The following is a 16,990-nucleotide window of genomic DNA, read 5'->3' on the forward strand; positions in this document are numbered from 1 at the left end:
ATGGAACGCGATGATTCAATAACTGCAGAGTTGCGACATACAATTGCGGAAAATGTATGGACAACCACATGTAATGGTGGAGAACCATCGTATCTTTCAGAGGTCGAATTACTTGATTTTTATGGTGAAATCAATCAAAGAGCAAAAGGTCTTGCATGTGAAAAGGTAATCGAAGCTTATCAGATTGCCTACGAATTACTGGAGTATAGATACAGCAGAGCTTTATATCTAGCTGGCCTTGTTCATCCAGACGAATTTCCAACAAGAGGAAAAAGAATTGTTTACTTCGCTAGAAGTATATCTCCCCTCAAGATCATGGTTAAACAGAGTTTGCTCTGATCTCAACATTGAGATCAAAAGCTCAAAAGAAAATGAGGAAAAACGAGCAAAGTACTGTAACACAGCAACAGTTGCTAACTTCTTACATTAATTTCAGTATACGGCAGGAATTGATCCATGGAATAAGTGGAGTATTTATGAAACATCTCTGCTTCATCAAAGCGTTACAAAGTTATCTGCACTGAAAGCAACCCTCCTTTAACCAAAGAAGAGCATGAATTTGTGCTTGTTACTAGTATCTTCCCATATAATTCTGAAGGATACCGGATGAAACCATTTATTATTGTTCCAGGAATATAAAATTGTTCACAGGAACTCCGCTCCGTGAGAGCATTCCTTACAGGACAATCTTATGGATGGATGACAAAGAAGATATGGGATATCTTTAATTTAACTTTTATTATCGAAATCCAGAGATATCGCTCAAGTCTTGATGCTATCACAGCAGCTCAGCATAATATCGTATTCGGTGATAATCATATCAGCCGAGTAAGTTATTTTACTTGCAAACTTTTGAGTCTCTTCAGAATTGAACTCTTGACATTTCCAGCTTACTGCACAGTAGTTCTCCAGTTATTTGATGTAGGATGTGCAGCATCTTTGAGATCAAAGAATAACAGGTTAAAATATGTTCCGCTTTACACATATGAGCAAGATAATTTATCAAATACCCCAAAACCAAGGTTAAAAATTGTAAGAATTTTAATTGATGCTTGTGATTAAGTCAATGCATCAGTATGGTATTCATCCGTGGAACCCAGATAAAGCCTTATCCAACGAATTAACAAACAAAACATCAAACGCAATACCAAATCCCACATATATATTTAATTCTTCTTGCAAAAAATTAACATCTGACGCCGAATTACTTAAAATTGCGCAATTTGAAGCAATCAAATTCAAACATTAAATCAAGCACTGATAGTTATTGTAACAAATATTTCGAATTATTTAGATTATTATCCTCCAAATACAAAAATTCTCAGCAAAGGGATGAAATTGAGTCAATTTAATGGAGCAAAACGAAGTGAGGTGAAATTCACCACTTTGACACCTCGTATTTTTCAGATATATCGATTAATATTGAGTTTTATTGGGATGGAAAACATACTGAAAAACCTGCAATATCAACACCTTTTTATATAATATTGAATAAATAAAAATTTGTTTTTATTTTCCAAAAAGATATATGATACATTTTTATTATACAGGTTAAAAACTGTCTAGCTTTTGCTTTTAGTGCTCGACCAGAGGCATACATTGAAAATACAATCCTCTCCATGGTTTTTGTGTAGGATCTGATCTTCTCAAAACGATGATATTGACTATTATTATATGAATTGAATGTATTTATGAATATTTCGAAATTTTAATATAAATAATTTATTAAAAATAAAAATTGAACGTAAGTACAAAAAATATAATTTGAAAGCAAATTAAAAATTAACGATACGATAATTTGGAACTTTTACCTTTTGCCAATAAATATAAAAATAAAATTTTGGGAATTGGAACTTAAGAGTAGAGAGACCTTTGTTGATATGTATGAGGCTATGTATTTATGTGTAGATCTGAGTAAGCTTGGTTATCATATAGCGGTTTCTGATGAAATTGAGAACCTCGGAGACCCAAGACCTTTGTTGATATGTATGAGGCTATGTATTTGTGCGTAGTCATTAAACCCATTCTTGCAAATTAGAATATTATTTTATTTGTTATATTGAGCTTTCTTCCTGATAATTTGCATATCTTCAAAATCATTAAAGTAAGTAAAATCAGTTGTTTTTTCGGTGATTAATCTTAATTCTTCGCATTATATTTCTTTTTTTTGAAAAATCTTACTGTTTGGGGAAATTCTCTTTGCGAAATCTGTTGGCCTGAGGATTATCTGGTTGAATAAAAATATGTTCAATTCCCCTTTCGCATAATAATTAATGAAATTGTGTTTTATTTTCGAGAGTGTGCAAAACGTTCCCACTTCTTGAGAGGTACGTTTTGCAAATTTTTTTCTTTCATACATAGAAGATTTTTGGAAGATGATTGATCTCTACATGATATTATATCATATTTCTACATTGAGTCCTTAACAATATTAAATTGCAGGGTTTTCAAATCAAAAAACTAACTTTCGCTCTTTCAGGTCAAATCAGCAAGGCTCTTCTATATAGGTGTTGGATATATTATCAAACTGAAATGAAACTTTCCAGAGATGTCCATAAAATTATTTTGCAAAACATCCCTCTCAAAAAGTGGGAACGTTTTTGCAATTTTTCTTTATTTTTTGTACCATTATCGGTCCATAGAGCGAAATGGGGACCAGGTATTGTGCTTAATGCACGTTTGAGTACATTTGTTGTATACTCTGCAGTTTTCTGAGAAAAAGATTATGAGTGATCTCGTTTTTTCTTAAAGTCATTTTTTTCTTATCAAAAAAAATTAAAATTACGTAAAACTATGACAAAATTACGTAATTCACAATTTTAATGCTGAAAAATAGGAATATAAGCTTATAATACTACAGGTAGATTGAGCATCGATGCGCGCTAATGCCAACATGATTAATTTGAGTCGGTTTTATATATTATTGGAAATTAATCACAAATTGTCCATGAATATAAGTTATATTCTTCGATATTATGAGTTAATGAAGGCTACAATATTTGTAATCATGATTGGCTAGTTAAAATCTATTAGAATAAAAGAAATTGTAATTTAATAATATTGAATTGACATTTTAAATAATTTGAGGTCTAATCCATTATGAGTATGGTTATTACAGGTCACTTATTATTATTCTTTGATATACAAAGAGTTAAAACGATTTGGTAATGAGATATTGTAGAAAATAAAAAAATGTAATCTATTGAAACTGATAAAAAAAATTAAATCCATTTATTTTTTATTCATATGTTATTATTGATGAGAATTAGATTCATTTAAAATTGAATACATATTTTTGAGAGAGTCAAAAATTTCAGGATCGATTTCATCTTCGCATTCATCCAAATATATTCTAAGCTCGGAATTTTCAAATGCATTCAAAATATTGGCAAAGTTTTCTTTACAAGAAGAGTTAAATAAAATTTCTTGTAAACAATTAATAATAAATTTTGGGTTAAATTCAACAAAATCCGAAAGAATTTCAAACACCTTTTCAAATTTGTCATTAAATATCGAAAGGGATATTGAATCTTTTATGATAATAGCGATGAGGATATTTATCAAAATTTCCTTATTTTTGAAGAGTGCGGGATAAATTTGTCAAGTGTCACTTTTCAATAACCTTAAATTACGCTGTTCTAATTTTTTAAAAAATAACCTTAAATTATATTTGAAGAAATTATGTCTATGATATATGTTTTATTCTAGAATCTTGGAGTTTTCATGCACTACACAAGAGCTCCAAGGTTCCAAGAGTGAATGCTCAATAGCAATTATAGAGATGTACCTTTTCAAAATGACTTTTACTGATTAAATTTAATCAATAGAAGACATTTTGAAAAGGTACCTCTACAATTAGATATACAAGAGATTCAAAGCTTCATTTCAGATAGATTTGAAACTTTGAAACTCTTGGTAGATTTTGAGTGAATGCTGACAATCATCTTTGAGAAGGTTTTCTTAAAGAAAACCTTCTCAAAGAGGTTTCTCAGGAGCCCTGAGGCTCCCTTTCGTAATGATTGGGAGCCTTGGGGCTCCTGAGACGAAGAATGGCTTCGCCGAATCTTTGATCAGCAGAGGCCAAATGAAAAGGCCTCTACTGATGGATTCTCAGGAGCCCTGAGGCTCCCTTTCGTAATGATTGGGAGCCTTGGGGCTCCTGAGACGAAGAATGGCTTCGCCGAATCTTTGATCAGCAGAGGCCAAATGAAAAGGCCTCTGCTGATGGATTCTCAGGAGCCCTGAGGCTCCCTTTCGTAATGATTGGGAGCCTTGGGGCTCCTGAGACGAAGAATGGCTTCGCCGAATCTTTGATCAGCAGAGGCCAAATGAAAAGGCCTCTGCTGATGGATTCTCAGGAGCCCTGAGGCTCCCTTTCGTAATGATTGGGAGCCTTGGGGCTCCTGCAGCAGAGTATCGCTCCGCTCCATTAATTTTTTTTAAAAAAAAGTGCCGTGTGGCAAATTTGTCCTGTTCCCTCTCCTAACACATAACTCCACAACTACCCAAGTACTATATTGCCACTCCTTCCCGCATTGCATTTGAGAAACATTAAAAGTGGCGACAAGTGCACTTGCCATGGCATATTGTTGCGCGTATATACTACTTCTAATGAAAGAAGCAGTATATACGCGCAATTCGAGTGAGATTGCAGCAGAAAGTCGAGAAGAGAGCCCTTTCTTAAGTTTAGGACTCCCTTCTCGACTTTATTATACAATGAAATATAAATCATAGTATATTTTTGTCACTTTTCACATCGTATTACCCCGATAGAAACAAAACAAAACGACTTTCTTGATATATCAATAAATGGCACGGATAATTTATTGGATGCATTGGAAAAATATTTTAATACATATCCTATTGAGCAAAATCGATTTCAAAAAGATGAAATATTAGAATGGCCCAAGTATTTAATCATACAATTAAACTTTCGTAAGACGAAATGGTGGAAGTGAAGTGATGTTGAAACCTTGATATTTCCTCGAAATTTCTACAAAACATATATTAGACATAAAGCATATATCTTATTTTATTAAGAATGTTGAATAATAATATTATTAAATATTAAGCTTTAAAAAAGCTAATTAAATTCAAAAATGAATATATATTATTATTGGATAAATATTAATCAGAACAAATGATTTTTTTATTAATGCTATGTAATAAACAGAAATTCATCAAAAGTGACAGCTCTCAATTTTTGACATTTGTAAATTCTAAATTGAATGAGAAAAATGAAATAACACTAAGCATAATACAATATTCTAGATTTAATTATAATTAGGAAAAAGTTAGTTTTGAGAGTACTTTTCATAGGCATATAGAATGAAATCTTCTGAAAAATAATATCACATAAACTCATATTATTTTCTAATATATAACTATTTTATATAAAAATCAAATTCAATGATCTTAAAAGCGAAGGATAAACCTCAAAATTTACGAATATAATGAGTGGGAATATAATGCTTATCTATCATAAAACCATATGAAATATCAATTTTTGCTTTACGCCTAATTTTTGACGACAATTAGCAAAAAATGTTAAATGTTAACACTCAGTCCATTTGAATATGAAAAATAAAATTGACTTTGATTAAATGTTTTTATTTATCATGCAATTCTTCTTGCGACCAAAGATTTGAATAAAAGTTCAAAAAATAAGATAGCTTAAAAATAATATACGGTAGTGTTTACTAATAGATGAATAGTATATAAATTCTATTAAAATGGATTTGATCCAAAAAAATATATAAAATTTGATCATAAATAAAATCGTTTTAAATTACTTCTTCATTTAAATTATAACAATTATTTTTGATTTTTATTTATCATCCACATTCAAATTTGAATCTTATCACAAAAGAAGGACCACTTTTATGACTACTGCCAAATCTATAAACAGAGAATGGCTATTTGAAGCTAAAAGAAGAATAGAAGAAGGTGAATATTACAAAAGTGTGGGAAAGGAAGTTGAATTGGAAAATGGTAAAATTAAATTGAATGTTGCCGAAAATACAATAAGAAGAGCATTTCAACTTCAAGAAATCGAATTACCAAAAGTTAGTCGCGGCAGAAAACCAAATCCACCAACATTTGAACAAAAACAATTAATTAATTCTTGTGTTTCACAATATAAAGGAGGAATTTCAAAAACTTATTTATTGATTAAAAGGTTTCAAAATATTGTTCAAAATCCCGATTGTGAGAAAGAAAAAGAAGAAATTGCAAAAGAATTTGAAAATATAGAAGATTTGACAAAAGATCAAATTTTTGACAATTTACAAAAAATAAAGCCTCATCAAGTGGAAAAATTTATGATGGAATCAGGTTTATCTTCAAAAAGAGATTACAAACCAGCAGATCCACCTACCAAATATCGTGCCATATCAAAGAATTTGATATGGCACTGCGATATTCATTACCTTCACGGTAATGTTTCTTTTCCATTCTTTGCCATATTGAATGATATGACACGTAAAGTTCTCAAAACTAAATTATTGAAAAACAAGTCTTCCAACTCAACAGCGAATATTTTAAGAAAACTTTTAGAGGAGTTTATCCCTTACTGCATCTGGACCGATAACGGCGGTGAAAACCGCGGTGAATTCGGCCAGGTTATGCAGGAAAACGGAATAGTTTGGAAGCACACCTTGCCGTATATGCCAAGACAGAACGGCAAGGTGGAGCGCCTGTGGCCAAGCTTAGAAAAGTTTTTGCCAGACGAGTTGGATGATATTCAACAAATCAAGGACTCAGTTCAGCAGTTCATTGAAAAATACAACAATACACCACATTTATCTCTCGATATTAATCCAAAAACGAATAGTAATTACACTCCTAACGAATTATTCGAAGTTTCAAAATTTTGGTACGAGCCAGAAATGCAAAAATGGGAGTTATATATCAAAGAGGAATGGGTTTTAGCAAAATTTGAATAATTACATCATTTTAAATGACTTCTAAACAATTTTATTTATGATCAAATTTTATATATCTTTTTGGATCAAATCCATTTTAATAGAATTTATATACTATTCATCTATTAGTAAACACTACCGTATATTATTTTTAAGCTATCTTATTTTTTGAAATTTTATTCAAATCTTTGGTCGCAAGAAGAATTGCATGATAAATAAAAACATTTAATCAAAGTCAATTTTATTTTTCATATTCAAATGGACTGAGTGTTAACATTTAACATTTTTTGCTAATTGTCGTCAAAAATTAGGCGTAAAGCAAAAATTGATATTTCATATGGTTTTATGATAGATAAGCATTATATTCCCACTCATTATATTCGTAAATTTTGAGGTTTATCCTTCGCTTTTAAGATCATTGAATTTGATTTTTATATAAAATAGTTATATATTAGAAAATAATATGAGTTTATGTGATATTATTTTTCAGAAGATTTTGTGTTCTTCTTCAAAATTTTATTTTTTATTAAAAAGAATCTTTACGAAATATACATTTACTTTAATTAATATTTAAAAACGTGCTCTATCAAAAGTTCCAAAAATTCAATATTATAGCTTTTCTGAGGTGTCACTTTTGATGAATTTCTGTTTTCAACACTAGACAAAAACAATTATATTAGATGCACATGATTAACATCTCTTGGTCTGATGATGTTTTTCAATTAAAAGATTATTATATACAGTTGAATTTACAAAATTCTTAATTCATAATTGCATGGCACAAGAGAGGTATGATCTGCTTATATGTTAATGATAGATATACCATATTATTTCCATTACTATAAATAACTTAAAGAAATATATCTTCTAAGTGTATTTTTTGTTCAATTTTGTTTGAAAAAAAAATTAAAACGCATTTCTTATCTTGTTTAGCTTTGATAAGTTGGATTAAATAATATTACTAAATACAAATCATGATAACAATTATATATCCATGCTAAATGCCTGAAGATCTGGTGAAAATATTGAGATATGCCTCACTTCCATCATTTCGTCTTACCACATAAAAATATGTGATTTTTAAAACAAGTTAGCTGATATGCTTTTAACAAAACCGAATCAAAAGTATTCAAAAAAATCTGAAATTGTAAAATATCTTAATCAAAAATAAAGGGTTGATCTTCATTTTCGGGATTTCAAAAAAATTTGGAATTTCACCTCCCAAACACACAGATTGTCCAGTTCATTGGCATAGAGAATATCCGATTTCCAGTGTTTTACTCTGAATCTTATTAGTTAAATACCGAATTTCGAACATAAATTCATCAAAATCGAATAAAGAGACTACCAAAAACGACACAAATATAATCAAGTCACAATCATTTAACAGGAACTCCTTAAATGAAGATTTTTACAATTTTAATCTCTATATTTTAGAAAAAAATATGCTCAGTCACAAACACAATTACTATGTTATGGAACAAGGCATTGACACTCGAATCTCTGGCCAATTCGAGGAACATCCAAAATTTCAATAATCTTATCCCACAGAATCCATAGCCCAAAAACTTTAATTTGCATAGTACATTTGAAGACGAATAATATTAGTCCAATTTTTTTTAACTTTGAAATTTTCAAAGATACAAAATTTATTACATTTAGAATTAATGCATTAATATATGCATTTGTTCCGTACCGAAAATGAACTTTACAAAAAGTGACATGAAAAGTCTTAATTACATTAAAGCCAAATGTAAACTTCATTGAGAAAAAGCAGTTTTGTCTCGTATTCAACGTAAAATCTTCAAAAGAAGACTAAACAAAAAGTGCTACACTGATAACAAAGATGAATTTCACATGGAACGCGATGATTCAATAACTGCAGAGTTGCGACATACAATTGCGGAAAATGTATGGACAACCACATGTAATGGTGGAGAACCATCGTATCTTTCAGAGGTCGAATTACTTGATTTTTATGGTGAAATCAATCAAAGAGCAAAAGGTCTTGCATGTGAAAAGGTAATCGAAGCTTATCAGATTGCCTACGAATTACTGGAGTATAGATACAGCAGAGCTTTATATCTAGCTGGCCTTGTTCATCCAGACGAATTTCCAACAAGAGGAAAAAGAATTGTTTACTTCGCTAGAAGTATATCTCCCCTCAAGATCATGGTTAAACAGAGTTTGCTCTGATCTCAACATTGAGATCAAAAGCTCAAAAGAAAATGAGGAAAAACGAGCAAAGTACTGTAACACAGCAACAGTTGCTAACTTCTTACATTAATTTCAGTATACGGCAGGAATTGATCCATGGAATAAGTGGAGTATTTATGAAACATCTCTGCTTCATCAAAGCGTTACAAAGTTATCTGCACTGAAAGCAACCCTCCTTTAACCAAAGAAGAGCATGAATTTGTGCTTGTTACTAGTATCTTCCCATATAATTCTGAAGGATACCGGATGAAACCATTTATTATTGTTCCAGGAATATAAAATTGTTCACAGGAACTCCGCTCCGTGAGAGCATTCCTTACAGGACAATCTTATGGATGGATGACAAAGAAGATATGGGATATCTTTAATTTAACTTTTATTATCGAAATCCAGAGATATCGCTCAAGTCTTGATGCTATCACAGCAGCTCAGCATAATATCGTATTCGGTGATAATCATATCAGCCGAGTAAGTTATTTTACTTGCAAACTTTTGAGTCTCTTCAGAATTGAACTCTTGACATTTCCAGCTTACTGCACAGTAGTTCTCCAGTTATTTGATGTAGGATGTGCAGCATCTTTGAGATCAAAGAATAACAGGTTAAAATATGTTCCGCTTTACACATATGAGCAAGATAATTTATCAAATACCCCAAAACCAAGGTTAAAAATTGTAAGAATTTTAATTGATGCTTGTGATTAAGTCAATGCATCAGTATGGTATTCATCCGTGGAACCCAGATAAAGCCTTATCCAACGAATTAACAAACAAAACATCAAACGCAATACCAAATCCCACATATATATTTAATTCTTCTTGCAAAAAATTAACATCTGACGCCGAATTACTTAAAATTGCGCAATTTGAAGCAATCAAATTCAAACATTAAATCAAGCACTGATAGTTATTGTAACAAATATTTCGAATTATTTAGATTATTATCCTCCAAATACAAAAATTCTCAGCAAAGGGATGAAATTGAGTCAATTTAATGGAGCAAAACGAAGTGAGGTGAAATTCACCACTTTGACACCTCGTATTTTTCAGATATATCGATTAATATTGAGTTTTATTGGGATGGAAAACATACTGAAAAACCTGCAATATCAACACCTTTTTATATAATATTGAATAAATAAAAATTTGTTTTTATTTTCCAAAAAGATATATGATACATTTTTATTATACAGGTTAAAAACTGTCTAGCTTTTGCTTTTAGTGCTCGACCAGAGGCATACATTGAAAATACAATCCTCTCCATGGTTTTTGTGTAGGATCTGATCTTCTCAAAACGATGATATTGACTATTATTATATGAATTGAATGTATTTATGAATATTTCGAAATTTTAATATAAATAATTTATTAAAAATAAAAATTGAACGTAAGTACAAAAAATATAATTTGAAAGCAAATTAAAAATTAACGATACGATAATTTGGAACTTTTACCTTTTGCCAATAAATATAAAAATAAAATTTTGGGAATTGGAACTTAAGAGTAGAGAGACCTTTGTTGATATGTATGAGGCTATGTATTTATGTGTAGATCTGAGTAAGCTTGGTTATCATATAGCGGTTTCTGATGAAATTGAGAACCTCGGAGACCCAAGACCTTTGTTGATATGTATGAGGCTATGTATTTGTGCGTAGTCATTAAACCCATTCTTGCAAATTAGAATATTATTTTATTTGTTATATTGAGCTTTCTTCCTGATAATTTGCATATCTTCAAAATCATTAAAGTAAGTAAAATCAGTTGTTTTTTCGGTGATTAATCTTAATTCTTCGCATTATATTTCTTTTTTTTGAAAAATCTTACTGTTTGGGGAAATTCTCTTTGCGAAATCTGTTGGCCTGAGGATTATCTGGTTGAATAAAAATATGTTCAATTCCCCTTTCGCATAATAATTAATGAAATTGTGTTTTATTTTCGAGAGTGTGCAAAACGTTCCCACTTCTTGAGAGGTACGTTTTGCAAATTTTTTTCTTTCATACATAGAAGATTTTTGGAAGATGATTGATCTCTACATGATATTATATCATATTTCTACATTGAGTCCTTAACAATATTAAATTGCAGGGTTTTCAAATCAAAAAACTAACTTTCGCTCTTTCAGGTCAAATCAGCAAGGCTCTTCTATATAGGTGTTGGATATATTATCAAACTGAAATGAAACTTTCCAGAGATGTCCATAAAATTATTTTGCAAAACATCCCTCTCAAAAAGTGGGAACGTTTTTGCAATTTTTCTTTATTTTTTGTACCATTATCGGTCCATAGAGCGAAATGGGGACCAGGTATTGTGCTTAATGCACGTTTGAGTACATTTGTTGTATACTCTGCAGTTTTCTGAGAAAAAGATTATGAGTGATCTCGTTTTTTCTTAAAGTCATTTTTTTCTTATCAAAAAAAATTAAAATTACGTAAAACTATGACAAAATTACGTAATTCACAATTTTAATGCTGAAAAATAGGAATATAAGCTTATAATACTACAGGTAGATTGAGCATCGATGCGCGCTAATGCCAACATGATTAATTTGAGTCGGTTTTATATATTATTGGAAATTAATCACAAATTGTCCATGAATATAAGTTATATTCTTCGATATTATGAGTTAATGAAGGCTACAATATTTGTAATCATGATTGGCTAGTTAAAATCTATTAGAATAAAAGAAATTGTAATTTAATAATATTGAATTGACATTTTAAATAATTTGAGGTCTAATCCATTATGAGTATGGTTATTACAGGTCACTTATTATTATTCTTTGATATACAAAGAGTTAAAACGATTTGGTAATGAGATATTGTAGAAAATAAAAATAACTGTAATCTATTGAAACTGATAAAAAAAATTAAATCCATTTATTTTTTATTCATATGTTATTATTGATGAGAATTAGATTCATTTAAAATTGAATACATATTTTTGAGAGAGTCAAAAATTTCAGGATCGATTTCATCTTCGCATTCATCCAAATATATTCTAAGCTCGGAATTTTCAAATGCATTCAAAATATTGGCAAAGTTTTCTTTACAAGAAGAGTTAAATAAAATTTCTTGTAAACAATTAATAATAAATTTTGGGTTAAATTCAACAAAATCCGAAAGAATTTCAAACACCTTTTCAAATTTGTCATTAAATATCGAAAGGGATATTGAATCTTTTATGATAATAGCGATGAGGATATTTATCAAAATTTCCTTATTTTTGAAGAGTGCGGGATAAATTTGTCAAGTGTCACTTTTCAATAACCTTAAATTACGCTGTTCTAATTTTTTAAAAAATAACCTTAAATTATATTTGAAGAAATTATGTCTATGATATATGTTTTATTCTAGAATCTTGGAGTTTTCATGCACTACACAAGAGCTCCAAGGTTCCAAGAGTGAATGCTCAATAGCAATTATAGAGATGTACCTTTTCAAAATGACTTTTACTGATTAAATTTAATCAATAGAAGACATTTTGAAAAGGTACCTCTACAATTAGATATACAAGAGATTCAAAGCTTCATTTCAGATAGATTTGAAACTTTGAAACTCTTGGTAGATTTTGAGTGAATGCTGACAATCATCTTTGAGAAGGTTTTCTTAAAGAAAACCTTCTCAAAGAGGTTTCTCAGGAGCCCTGAGGCTCCCTTTCGTAATGATTGGGAGCCTTGGGGCTCCTGAGACGAAGAATGGCTTCGCCGAATCTTTGATCAGCAGAGGCCAAATGAAAAGGCCTCTACTGATGGATTCTCAGGAGCCCTGAGGCTCCCTTTCGTAATGATTGGGAGCCTTGGGGCTCCTGAGACGAAGAATGGCTTCGCCGAATCTTTGATCAGCAGAGGCCAAATGAAAAGGCCTCTGCTGATGGATTCTCAGGAGCCCTGAGGCTCCCTTTCGTAATGATTGGGAGCCTTGGGGCTCCTGCAGCAGAGTATCGCTCCGCTCCATTAATTTTTTTTAAAAAAAAGTGCCGTGTGGCAAATTTGTCCTGTTCCCTCTCCTAACACATAACTCCACAACTACCCAAGTACTATATTGCCACTCCTTCCCGCATTGCATTTGAGAAACATTAAAAGTGGCGACAAGTGCACTTGCCATGGCATATTGTTTGCGCGTATATACTACTTCTAATGAAAGAAGCAGTAATATACGCGCAATTCGAGTGCGATTGCAGCAGAAAGTCGAGAAGAGAGCCCTTTCTTAAGGTTAGGACTCCCTTTCGACTTTTATTATACAATGAAATATAAATCATAGTATATTTTTGTCACTTTTCACATCGTATTACCCCGATAGAAACAAAACAAAAACGACTTTCTTGATATATCAATAAATGGCACGGATAATTTATTGGATGCATTGGAAAAATATTTTAATACATATCCTATTGAGCAAAATCGATTTCAAAAAGATGAAATATTAGAATGGCCCAAGTATTTAATCATACAATTAAACTTTCGTAAGACGAAATGGTGGAAGTGAAGTGATGTTGAAACCTTGATATTTCCTCGAAATTTCTACAAAACATATATTAGACATAAAGCATATATCTTATTTTATTAAGAATGTTGAATAATAATATTATTAAATATTAAGCTTTAAAAAAGCTAATTAAATTCAAAAATGAATATATATTATTATTGGATAAATATTAATCAGAACAAATGATTTTTTTATTAATGCTATGTAATAAACAGAAATTCATCAAAAGTGACAGCTCTCAATTTTTGACATTTGTAAATTCTAAATTGAATGAGAAAAATGAAATAACACTAAGCATAATACAATATTCTAGATTTAATTATAATTAGGAAAAAGTTAGTTTTGAGAGTACTTTTCATAGGCATATAGAATGAAATCTTCTGAAAAATAATATCACATAAACTCATATTATTTTCTAATATATAACTATTTTATATAAAAATCAAATTCAATGATCTTAAAAGCGAAGGATAAACCTCAAAATTTACGAATATAATGAGTGGGAATATAATGCTTATCTATCATAAAACCATATGAAATATCAATTTTTGCTTTACGCCTAATTTTTGACGACAATTAGCAAAAAATGTTAAATGTTAACACTCAGTCCATTTGAATATGAAAAATAAAATTGACTTTGATTAAATGTTTTTATTTATCATGCAATTCTTCTTGCGACCAAAGATTTGAATAAAAGTTCAAAAAATAAGATAGCTTAAAAAATAATATACGGTAGTGTTTACTAATAGATGAATAGTATATAAATTCTATTAAAATGGATTTGATCCAAAAAATATATAAAATTTGATCATAAATAAAATCGTTTTAAATTACTTCTTCATTTAAATTATACAATTATTTATTATTTTTTATTTATCATCCACATTCAAATTTGAATCTTATCACAAAAGAAGGACCACTTTTATGACTACTGCCAAATCTATAAACAGAGAATGGCTATTTGAAGCTAAAAGAAGAATAGAAGAAGGTGAATATTACAAAAGTGTGGGAAAGGAAGTTGAATTGGAAAATGGTAAAATTAAATTGAATGTTGCCGAAAATACAATAAGAAGAGCATTTCAACTTCAAGAAATCGAATTACCAAAAGTTAGTCGCGGCAGAAAACCAAATCCACCAACATTTGAACAAAAACAATTAATTAATTCTTGTGTTTCACAATATAAAGGAGGAATTTCAAAAACTTATTTATTGATTAAAAGGTTTCAAAATATTGTTCAAAATCCCGATTGTGAGAAAGAAAAAGAAGAAATTGCAAAAGAATTTGAAAATATAGAAGATTTGACAAAAGATCAAATTTTTGACAATTTACAAAAAATAAAGCCTCATCAAGTGGAAAAATTTATGATGGAATCAGGTTTATCTTCAAAAAGAGATTACAAACCAGCAGATCCACCTACCAAATATCGTGCCATATCAAAGAATTTGATATGGCACTGCGATATTCATTACCTTCACGGTAATGTTTCTTTTCCATTCTTTGCCATATTGAATGATATGACACGTAAAGTTCTCAAAACTAAATTATTGAAAAACAAGTCTTCCAACTCAACAGCGAATATTTTAAGAAAACTTTTAGAGGAGTTTATCCCTTACTGCATCTGGACCGATAACGGCGGTGAAAACCGCGGTGAATTCGGCCAGGTTATGCAGGAAAACGGAATAGTTTGGAAGCACACCTTGCCGTATATGCCAAGACAGAACGGCAAGGTGGAGCGCCTGTGGCCAAGCTTAGAAAAGTTTTTGCCAGACGAGTTGGATGATATTCAACAAATCAAGGACTCAGTTCAGCAGTTCATTGAAAAATACAACAATACACCACATTTATCTCTCGATATTAATCCAAAAACGAATAGTAATTACACTCCTAACGAATTATTCGAAGTTTCAAAATTTTGGTACGAGCCAGAAATGCAAAAATGGGAGTTATATATCAAAGAGGAATGGGTTTTAGCAAAATTTGAATAATTACATCATTTTAAATGACTTCTAAACAATTTTATTTATGATCAAATTTTATATATCTTTTTGGATCAAATCCATTTTAATAGAATTTATATACTATTCATCTATTAGTAAACACTACCGTATATTATTTTTAAGCTATCTTATTTTTTGAAATTTTATTCAAATCTTTGGTCGCAAAGAAGAATTGCATGATAAATAAAAACATTTAATCAAAGTCAATTTTATTTTTCATATTCAAATGGACTGAGTGTTAACATTTAACATTTTTTGCTAATTGTCGTCAAAAATTAGGCGTAAAGCAAAAATTGATATTTCATATGGTTTTATGATAGATAAGCATTATATTCCCACTCATTATATTCGTAAATTTTGAGGTTTATCCTTCGCTTTTAAGATCATTGAATTTGATTTTTATATAAAATAGTTATATATTAGAAAAAATATGAAGTTTATGTGATATTATTTTTCAGAAGATTTTGTGTTCTTCTTCAAAATTTTATTTTTTTAAAAAGAATCTTTACGAAATATACATTTACTTTAATTAATATTTAAAAACGTGCTCTATCAAAAGTTCCAAAAATTCAATATTATAGCTTTTCTGAGGTGTCACTTTTGATGAATTTCTGTTTTCAACACTAGACAAAAACAATTATATTAGATGCACATGATTAACATCTCTTGGTCTGATGATGTTTTTCAATTAAAAGATTATTATATACAGTTGAATTTACAAATATTCTAATTCATAATTGCATGGCACAAGAGAGGTATGATCTGCTTATATGTTAATGATAGATATACCATATTATTTCCATTACTATAAATAACTTAAAGAAATATATCTTCTAAGTGTATTTTTTGTTCAATTTTGTTTGAAAAAAAAATTAAAACGCATTTCTTATCTTGTTTAGCTTTGATAAGTTGGATTAAATAATATTACTATAAAAATACAAATCATGATAACAATTATATATCCATGCTAAATGCCTGAAGATCTGGTGAAAATATTGAGATATGCCTCACTTCCATCATTTCGTCTTACCACATAAAAATATGTGATTTTTAAAACAAGTTAGCTGATATGCTTTTAACAAAACCGAATCAAAAGTATTCAAAAAAATCTGAAATTGTAAAATATCTTAATCAAAAATAAAGGGTTGATCTTCATTTTCGGGATTTCAAAAAAATTTGGAATTTCACCTCCCAAACACACAGATTGTCCAGTTCATTGGCATAGAGAATATCCGATTTCCAGTGTTTTACTCTGAATCTTATTAGTTAAATACCGAATTTCGAACATAAATTCATCAAAATCGAATAAAGAGACTACCAAAAACGACACAAATATAATCAAGTCACAATCATTTAACAGGAACTCCTTAA

The 16,990-nt window shown here is 30.0% G+C and overlaps 2 protein-coding genes across 2 annotated transcripts, besides 14 other annotated features; both read left to right on the forward strand.

The window, feature by feature from the left end:
• Positions 1-339, forward strand: TVAGG3_0052880 (uncharacterized protein; the record flags this gene model as incomplete). Its single annotated transcript, XM_051221090.1, has 1 exon — positions 1-339. The coding sequence occupies one exon, from the start codon at positions 1-3 to the stop codon at positions 337-339; it is 339 nt and encodes a 112-aa protein (XP_051106076.1).
• Positions 340-3,582: 3,243 nt separating this feature from the next.
• Positions 3,583-4,478: a mobile genetic element.
• Positions 4,445-4,478: a terminal%2Cinverted (terminal inverted repeat of MuDR-4N1_TV transposon ID:TVAGG3_0052890).
• Positions 4,479-5,163: 685 nt separating this feature from the next.
• Positions 5,164-5,200: a mobile genetic element.
• Positions 5,164-5,200: a terminal%2Cinverted (terminal inverted repeat of Banshee-A3 transposon ID:TVAGG3_0052900).
• A 682-nt stretch (positions 5,201-5,882) lies between these two features.
• Positions 5,883-6,941: a mobile genetic element.
• Positions 6,942-7,542: 601 nt separating this feature from the next.
• Positions 7,543-7,580: a mobile genetic element.
• Positions 7,543-7,580: a terminal%2Cinverted (terminal inverted repeat of Banshee-A3 transposon ID:TVAGG3_0052920).
• Positions 7,581-8,780: 1,200 nt separating this feature from the next.
• TVAGG3_0052930 (uncharacterized protein) lies at positions 8,781-9,119 on the forward strand (the record flags this gene model as incomplete). The annotated part of the gene is made up of 1 exon (XM_051221091.1): positions 8,781-9,119. One exon carries the CDS (start codon positions 8,781-8,783, stop codon positions 9,117-9,119), a length of 339 nt encoding a protein of 112 aa, XP_051106077.1.
• A 3,245-nt stretch (positions 9,120-12,364) lies between these two features.
• Positions 12,365-13,138: a mobile genetic element.
• Positions 13,105-13,138: a terminal%2Cinverted (terminal inverted repeat of MuDR-4N1_TV transposon ID:TVAGG3_0052940).
• Positions 13,139-13,826: 688 nt separating this feature from the next.
• Positions 13,827-13,863: a mobile genetic element.
• Positions 13,827-13,863: a terminal%2Cinverted (terminal inverted repeat of Banshee-A3 transposon ID:TVAGG3_0052950).
• Positions 13,864-14,545: 682 nt separating this feature from the next.
• Positions 14,546-15,604: a mobile genetic element.
• Positions 15,605-16,204: 600 nt separating this feature from the next.
• Positions 16,205-16,242: a mobile genetic element.
• Positions 16,205-16,242: a terminal%2Cinverted (terminal inverted repeat of Banshee-A3 transposon ID:TVAGG3_0052970).
• Positions 16,243-16,990: the final 748 nt, after the last annotated feature.

This window comes from Trichomonas vaginalis, chromosome IV (assembly GCF_026262505.1).
Source record: "Trichomonas vaginalis G3 chromosome IV, whole genome shotgun sequence".
In the NCBI taxonomy this organism is placed as follows: domain Eukaryota; phylum Parabasalia; order Trichomonadida; family Trichomonadidae; genus Trichomonas; species Trichomonas vaginalis.